Source organism: Manacus vitellinus, unplaced genomic scaffold, assembly GCF_001715985.3.
Source record: "Manacus vitellinus isolate BGI_N305 unplaced genomic scaffold, ASM171598v3 scaffold_119_pilon, whole genome shotgun sequence".
Taxonomy (NCBI): domain Eukaryota; kingdom Metazoa; phylum Chordata; class Aves; order Passeriformes; family Pipridae; genus Manacus; species Manacus vitellinus.
Window position 1 is genome coordinate 80780 of NW_021938894.1, and position 8730 is coordinate 89509.

General features: G+C 60.6%; 1 protein-coding gene across 1 annotated transcript in view; it reads left to right on the plus strand.

Moving 5' to 3' along the window:
• The window catches only part of DCHS1 (dachsous cadherin-related 1), a 47135-nt gene that overhangs the window by 34320 nt on the left and 4085 nt on the right, over positions 1-8730 (plus strand). The window contains exons 13-21 of the mRNA XM_029965745.1: positions 63-347; positions 880-1743; positions 2214-2327; positions 4710-4921; positions 5064-5218; positions 6467-6597; positions 7049-7335; positions 7902-8040; positions 8308-8649. Of these exons, the coding sequence (XP_029821605.1) occupies positions 63-347; positions 880-1743; positions 2214-2327; positions 4710-4921; positions 5064-5218; positions 6467-6597; positions 7049-7335; positions 7902-8040; positions 8308-8649 (2529 nt within the window). The remainder of the gene's footprint in view (positions 1-62; positions 348-879; positions 1744-2213; positions 2328-4709; positions 4922-5063; positions 5219-6466; positions 6598-7048; positions 7336-7901; positions 8041-8307; positions 8650-8730) is intronic.

The window sequence follows — 8730 nt, forward strand, 5'->3', positions numbered from 1 at the left end:
AGGGGGTCTATGGGGCACAGCAGGGCTGTGGGGTGGTTTGGAGGTGCAGGAATGCTGGTGCTCCCATGCCTGGGTATTGGCACATGGGCGCCGAGGCCGTAGCTCCCTGTCGGCGGGGCGCTCTCTGTGTCCTGCAGTGTACGCGCGGGACGCCGGCCTGCCCCCCAGCCTCGCCAAGGCCACCGTGCGGATCACAGTGGGCGATGAGAATGACCATGCACCACAGCTGGAGAGCGAGTCCTGCTCTGTGGAGGTCCCCGAGAACCAGAGCCGTGTAGCACTCTACACCCTGCGGGCCACCGATCCCGACGGCGGAGAGAACGGGCGCTTGGAATACAGAGTGGCAGGTGAGGTGCAGTGGGAGCGCAGGGCTGGGTAAGGGTGGTTCTTCTGTGCTCCCCTGGCTCTGGGGACATCAACAGCGGCAGGTCCTGTTCCCACCTCAGTTCTCTCCTGCTCCAAACTGCATGGCACTGCTGCCACCTCTAAGCCCTTGAATTTCTCTGCCCCCAGTAAACAGCACCCCAGGGTCTGGACAGGCTCCGCTCCTCATTCCCCAGGCTCATGTCTGGTTTCCCAGGCTTAGACCAGTTCCACACCTCTCCTGGCTGCTCTGACCTGTGAATTCACAGGTTGCGAAGTAAGCTCTCTGCTGTATCCTGCCACATGTTATCTAGGGAGCCTCCATGACAGCAGCACTGGCCTATGTGTGGTTGGAGTCAGTTCTGCAAATGGACCTGACCCAAGGAAGTTTAGTCCCACTGGGGCTTACTCTCCTCACCCTCCCAGGCCACATGGTGGTGGGCTTCCTGCTGTCCAGGGCCTTCCTCATTCCAGTTATTGTCATGGTGCCTTGTTATTCCCCGTCTTCTCTTCCAGATGGAGACCCTGGGCAGGATTTCAGCCTAGACCCCATCTCTGGTGTCCTCTCCACTGCACGTGCCCTCGACCGGGAGCAAGTTGCTTCCTACAGCCTCACCGTGGTGGTGCAGGACCACGGCTCCCCCCCACGCAGTGCCACCATGTCGGTGACTGTGCAGGTTTTGGACCTCAATGACAACACACCCAGTTTTGCTCAGGCCACCTATGCAGTGGAGGTGCCAGAGGACTTGCCAGTCGGTGCCCTGGTGCTGCAGCTGGTGGCCGAGGACCCCGACGAGGGCACCAATGGGCAGGTCTCCTACTACCTGGGCAATGAGTCACTGGGCATGTTCCAGGTGGAGCCACAGAGCGGGCGCATCCAGAGCACCCAGGTGCTGGACCGGGAGCGCCAGCCCAGCTACAGCTTCCTGGCCAAGGCGGTGGACTCAGCACCATGGGAGCCCAAGAGCACGGCCGTGCGTGTCACCGTCACAGTGCGAGACGTCAATGACCATGCCCCGGCCTTCCTGCACAGCCCGCTCACCGTCAACCTGTCCCGCCACACGCCGCTCAAACAGGTGGTGGCCACGATGAGGGCCGAGGACAGGGACGCAGGTGCCAATGCCTCCATCCTGTACCGACTCACCACCCCCAGCTCTGCCTTCGCCATCAACTCCTACACGGGGGACATCCAGCTGCTGCAGTCTCTGGGCTCACTCAGCCAGCGCCAGCGGACACTCTTTGTCCTGGCCACGGACCTGGGGCAGCCGGCGCTCTCCTCCACTGGGGTGGTCGTGATCCATGTGCAGGAGGAGCCATACCGGGGGCTGCGCTTTCCCCGTGGCACCAGCGATGTGGTCCTGGCCGAAAATGCCGCCCCAGGTACCTGCTGGCAGTGAGAGCAAGCACTGTTATGGAATGGGACAGGGCGGGAGGGGAGGTGGGAGCAATGCTGTGGGGAACTCAGACCAGGGAGCACTGCAGGGTCTGAAGAAGCCCCATTATGCTTTGGGCAGACCCAAGGGACCGCATGGTCTGACTGGTGCCCAGGCTGGTCAGGGTGGTGTTCCTGTGGGCTGGCCTCAGGGTTTTCAGATCACTGTAGGCAGCCACAGACACCCAGGTGCTCCTGGAAGGTCTCCAGGGTCACAGACCACAGAGGGGCCGTGGAAAGGTGCCACAACTCCAGGCTCCCAGCCCAACATTACCATTAGTATTTGTGTTCCCTGTCAGCAGTGTCCTTGGGCAGAGCGGTGCTCCTGTGGTACAGCACATGCTGCTACATGCCACCCTGACCCTCTGCCACCTGTCCTGAGTCTCTGCTGTCCCTTCACACCTTTTCTCTCTCCCAGGCACTGTAGTGGCGAGTGTCCAAGCTGTGCACACTGGGGGCTCCTCGGGGCGCATCACCTACAGCATTGTCAGCGGCAATGAGAGGAACACCTTCCTTATCCAGCCTAGCTCAGGTACAGCTCCAGGAACACCTGGGGAGCTCTGCCTGTGCCTGCTTGGCTGCTCAGCGGCCCCCAGGGCACAGGAACACTGCCCACAACTCTGTATCCGTCAGTTGAGAGGTGTTGGGACTGGGATGGGGACACTGCCCTGTCACTGTCCAGTGGCTGTTAGCACTGCTCCCAGTGCTATTGTGGTCCTCCCATAACTGGACCTTTCCTCAAAATCTCAGAGGGCAGCGTTAGATGGGATATAGGTAAGAAATTCTTCCCTGTGAGGGTGGGGAGGCCCTGGCACAGGTTGCCCAGAGAAGCTGTGGATGCACCATCCCTGGAAGTGTTCAAGGTTAGGTTGGACAGGGCTTGGAGCAACCTGGGATAGGGGAAGGTGTCCCTGCCCATGACAGGAGGGTGGACTAGATGACCTTTTAAGGTCCCTTCCAACTGAAGCCAGTCTGAGATTCTGTGACAGGAAAAAGATGGTCCTCGGAGCCCAGACATCCAGCAGGAACTTCTTGTTAAAGCTCCTGTGCCTGTGGGGTGGTTAGGTCTGGGACAAGACCCAAGAGATCTCACTGACACTGTGCCTGTGCCCTCTTCAGCCCATGGCCACTGTGCAGGTGTTTGTGAGCCACCCGTGGCAGAGCACAGTGTGCATCCTTCGGCACCATGACCAAGTACTGGCCACTGTCAGTCACCCATGGGCACAGCAGGCAATGCTCAGCCATGCAGAAGAGCCCATCTGACATCAGGGTGCCTGTAGCAGTCCACTGTCACCACGCGTCCCGTCAGCCACTGTACGGCCCCCCCGGCACCTTGGTGTCACCGCAAGCCCCCCCTCCCCCAGCACAGCACTGCAGGGAGGCCAGGTCAGCCCCCTGCATCCTAAGAGGGGGTCTCAGCCCCCACACAGCCGTGGCCCCACCAAGTCCTGAGCGGTCTGAGTTGCAGGTTTCCTGCTGCAAATGCAGGAGTGGGTCTGTGTGAGCCTAAAGTTTGGAAGTGAGCATTACATGGCTATGGAGCTGTGTGAGCAGGACTCTGCTGCACTTCTTGTGACACTGGACTGCATGGCACACTGCTGTGGGGGCACAGAACCACTCCCCATCATCCCTATTCCTTTGCATCCCCTTGTCGTGCCCCTGCTCGAGCCACGTGTGCCCATGGTTCCCAGAACACCCTGGGCACATCCTGGCTCCGCACGGTCACTGTGGCAGTGCCACTTCATTCCACTGAGGAAACACTGCCCTCAGCAAAGCATCCAGAATACAAGATTTTTCCCTTAAAACATGTCTGTCTCTGAGTCTTGTACGCCTGTCTGTGATGCTGCCCTGCCTTCTCCCAGGGCAAGGGGCCAGTGCTGTAGGCAGACATGAGGGGTTGGAGGAGTGAGGAGACCAGAAGGGCTGGCATGGATCTGACCCCTGCCCTGTGCCAGCTGCCCAGCAGGGTTACAGAGGCAGGGGGTGCAAGGGAGACAACAGAGCAGTCAGCTCCCAGCCCACAGGTGGTGGGAGGTGAGGACGTGGCTGTTCCCCAAACCAGGCCCCTGTGTGGGCAGCTGCCACCCATGTCCGCTCCTGGACATGTGCCCTGGTTCACTGTGTGCCCTGGAACCCTTGTCACCATGTCCCCATGCAAAGCTGGTGGCAGAGCTCTCACACAGGCCAGGCTTGTCCAAAGCCACACAACTGTTCCAGATGCTGCCACTGCATCCCTGCCACTGGAGTGGTTCAGCTGCTTGTTTCATGTGGATGCTGGAACAGGCTGCAGAGAGGCTCCGCAGGACTCCTGGGGCAGGAATTCAGCCATAGGAGCTCAGTTCCCCTTTGTTCCATGTGAACACATGCCTGTAGGAATGCTGCCAACTGGTTTAGTACATCCTGCTGGTTGCCATCCTCCTTCCTAGGTAGGATAGCAACACCTTGTTGCTGCAGCAGCCAAGGTGCCCATGGCTCAGGGTGGTGGCAGTGGGTGTCTGTCCTTAGAGCCTTTTGCAAGGTTCTTACTGGACTCAAAGCTGCAGTGAGGTGACTCTGGCTCAGAGCTGGATGAGCTTGTGTCATGATAGGAACAGCTCTTTCTGCTCCACACCTCTGGGGGGGTCTCCAGGTGGGGGGACTGGCACGTGCTGTAATGTCAGCAGGAGGTGCTTGTCCCCAGCAAGATGTGGAATTTATCACCCGAGGCAGTTCTCAGGGACAATGAGAAGCTGCCAATGTGGGGAGGGCTGGGAAGGGCTCGATGTATCTGTCCTGTCCATCTGAGAATGGATGGATGGGCAGAGGGAGGGATGGATGAATGGAGGAATGAATCGAGGGAGGGATGGATGAGAGGTGGACATGCTAGTGCATCACCCCCCCCTTCACTTCCCCATCCCACTGTTCCCCCTCCCAGGTGCCATCTCGGTGCAGGACTCCAGCAGTCTGGACTTCGAGGCCAGCCCTCGGCTGCGCCTGGTGATCCAGGCAGAGACCGTGGCTTCCTTTGGCTTTATGGCCATAAACCTCAACCTCCAGGACGTGAACGACAACCTGCCCCGCTTCCAGCTGCAGAACTACGTGGCGTTCATCTGGGAGTCACAGAGCTACGACTCACCTGTCATCCAGGTAGGGCTGGGGCACAAACAGGGACGCCTCAGCCCTGGCCTGGGTGGGGTGAGGGGGTGGGGGCTACACGGGCCTGGGCCTGGCACCTGTACACAGGTCCTGCCTCAGGGGCTCCACAGCTGAATCTTATGTGGCTTTGCAGGTGCTGGCAGATGACCTGGACCAGGGAGCAAATGGGCAGGTGACTTACGCCATCAACCAGTCCCTGCCAATGCCAGGCTTGTACCACATCGACCCTCAGACCGGCACCATCACCACCACTGCCATCCTGGACAGGGAGATCTGGTCCCAGACCCGGTGAGTGCAGCCCGGCTGGGGGGGTGCAAGGACAGAGCAGAGCTGTGCAGCACAGCCCCAAGGCATGGGGGACACTGTCCATGGTGCCCCCAAAGCTGTCCCAGCCTGGCTGTGAAATGGCTCTGCAAGCAGCAGGAGCTGAGGGTCAGTGTGAGTGTGGGAGTGAAGGACACAGGAGGCAGATGGCCAAGATGAGCCCAAGCATGGCCCAGCTGGGTCTCTGCAGAGCTGAGGAGATTGTGAGGGGGCCCTGGGCTCATTCATCTCCCTTCCTGCCTGCTTAATCCACACCACATCTGCTCAATCCCTTCCCACCTCGGAGCACAGCACCCTTGTGTCCTGCCGCATGGCTCCAGGCCGCTGCACTACACTGAGCCCCCCCAGATGTCCCCTGCATCCAGCCAGGCCCTCTGAGCCCCTCTCCATGTGTGCACGCTCTGAACATGTTCAGCCACTCTGCCTGCACATATATGAAATGCTGGCAAACGCCTCACTGAGAGTCTGAGTCTTTACCTGCCCTTTCCCACACACCTGGCTCAGGTGTGGCCCCCCAGGCCATTTTCTCCCCCCAACTTGGCTTCGGTGGATGTGGGTCCCTCTCTCCTGTCTCCCAGTGTGGAAGGCCTGGGGCATTCCTTCCATCCACACACCTCTCACCATTCCAGAGAGGTTCCAAGTGTTCCCCAGCAGCCAGAGAGCCCCAGACACCTGCCTGCACCCCGCAAGGTGCTCTGTCTGTACCCACACACTTTCCAGACTCCAACACGTGCCTTAGGAGTGCATACACCTGCTGCCCTGCCCCAGCATGCCCCCCATGTACCCACACCCACTGCCCCACACGTTCTCTTTATGTATCTGCTCCTACACATGCTCTCCAGACCACCGAATCACAGAATCAATTAGGTTGAAAAAGACCTCTGAGATCATTGAGTCCAACCTATGACTAGTCACCATGTTGTCAACTAGACCATGACACTGTCATGTCCAGTCTGTCCTTAGACACCTCCAGGGAATGCTCCTCACGGATCCATCACCCCAGACACTCAGCTGCTGTGCATGGTTTCCCCACCACATGCACATGCTCCAGCCCTGTGCACACCTGCAGTGCATATCCCAGGTGCTGTGCACACTTATGGTCCATGTCCCAGGTGCTATGCATGTGTGCAGTGCACGTCCCAGGTGGTGTTCACGTGTGAGGTGCTCCCTCACACATGTGGGCACATGTCTGACCCTTGTGCCTGCCCACAGTTTGGTGGTGACGGCGATGGATCGAGGGACGCCACCACTCGTGGGCTCAGCCACGTTGACCGTGGTGGTGATGGACGTCAATGACAACAGCCCCACCATCCCGGTCCCCTGGGAAATCCGTGTTCCTGAGAGTAAGTGCTGCAGCACTGAGGGCTGGAGCTGGGGTGTAATGGGCACTATGGGGTGGGGAGGAGCCCCCAGGCAGGCTGGACTAAGTCACACCGACCCTCTGGCTGAGCCCCCCAAGCTCTCTGGCACAACCCCTGTGGTGCAGTTGTGTCCTGAGGAAGCCATCTGAATTCCCAACTCAGCCCAGGCCCCTACCCCGCTGCCACAGCTCTGGCTGCAGGCACTGGCCCTGCCTGCTCACAGTCCTCAGCCAGTGTACTCTGTGTCCATGCCAACCTCCACCTGTCCTGCCAGGCTCCCAAGACCTTCTCCTTTCCCCTAGCATCTCCCTCTCCCATGGTATCCACCCCCCTCTCTGGTGCTCAGGCTCTAGAATGAACTGGTTTCCCACCAGGTGAGCCACGTGTGCTCCACGGGGATGGGGCTGCTTGCTTACGCCTCTGCTCCCCACAGACACGCTGCTGGGCACCCAGATAGCCCAGCTGACTGGGAACGACGTGGACTCGGGCCCTGCGCTCTCCTACACGCTGCTGCTGGAGGGGGATGCAGCGGGCACCTTCGGGGTGCTGCGCTACGGGGGCCGCATCGCCCTGACGGGGCCGCTGGACCACGAGCAGCGCAGCCACTACACCCTCACCCTGCGCGCCTCCGACACACGCCACGAGACCGAGGCGAACCTCACCGTCCTCGTGGAGGACGTGAACGACAACGTGCCCACCTTCACCCAGAGTTTCTATCAGGTACTGCGCACCAGGTGTGCCAGGCGGTGCGGGCCATCCCGCACGAGCCCTCTGCGGCTTCTGCCTGGTCACCTGCACAGAGGATGGGTCTGAGCCCCTCCTGGCCCCGCTTCCTGCCTCCCAACCACATCCTGACACCCCTCATGCTGTGGTGTAGAAGGGGCTGAAACCACACAGGTGACCCTGGGACCAGCCCCTGCAAGGGGCACAACCAGTTGCAGAAGGTCCAACTGGAATGGGCTGGCACAGAGGGGAGGCCAGAGTGGGTGGGAGATGGGCCACAGCCTGGACAAATGTTTGTGGTGAGACCTGGGATCCCACGGACAGGTCCCTGATGAAGGCTGTCTCAGGCAGTGTGTGCTGCAGCTCTGGAGCCCAGGCAAGGGGCTGGGGAGCCTCAGGGATGCTTGAAGGAGCACAGGCCTCTGGGTTATGGCTGTCCTGGCCAGTGAAGTGCTGGGCCACCTTGGCTATGGCTCCCTGGCCAACCCCAGACCCACTCCCAGCCCTGCTGGGTGCTCTGGGCAGGGGGTACCAGACACTGACTGAGGTTTCCTCCTCTTCAGGTGCTGCTGCCAGAGCACACACCTGCTGGCAGCGTTATTCTCACCGTGAGCGCAACTGACTCCGACTCGGGGAGCAACGGGGATGTCACCTTCCGCCTGGCTGTGCCCAGCCCTGATGTCGCCATTGACCCCAGCAATGGTGGGTGGGGTTGGTGCTCTGTGGGCTCCTCTCACGGGTCACTCTGGGGATGTCTGTGGAGGGGGGCACCCCCATGCTGGCCCTGCTCAGCCCCTCACCAAGTCACTTTCTGGGGTGTCTGGTGAGGCAGACTCAGCAGGATGGCCATCAAACGCTCCTGCCGCAGTGTCCCAACAAGTGTCCCAACACCTGCTCCTCTAGCCAATACCCCAACATCAGTCCTGACTCCTGCTGACCCTGTGCTGACCCTGGCTTTGTGCCCCACAGGGACTCTCTTCACCACCCGGCAGATGGAGTTCGATGCCAGCCAGCCCACCCTGGATCTGGTGGTGGAGGCCCATGACCATGGCTCTCCCAGCCTCTCATCCTGGGCCACAGTGCAGCTCCAGGTGCTGGATGTGAATGACCACAGCCCCCGCTTCCAGGAGCCACATTACAACACCAGCGTCCCCGAGGACCTGCGCCCGGGCACCACTGTGCTGACGCTGGAGGCGGGTGATGCCGACCTCTCCCGGGAGAACGCCGGCTTCGACTATACCATCGTCAGTGGGAACGGTGGCAACGCCTTCCAGGTGGAGAGCCGGGTGGCCTGGGCCGAGGGGCAGCTCCGTACACAAGGAGCCCTGGTGCTTGTGGAGCCCCTGGACTTCGAGACCATCCCGGTGTACAACCTGACCGTGGCGGCCTCAG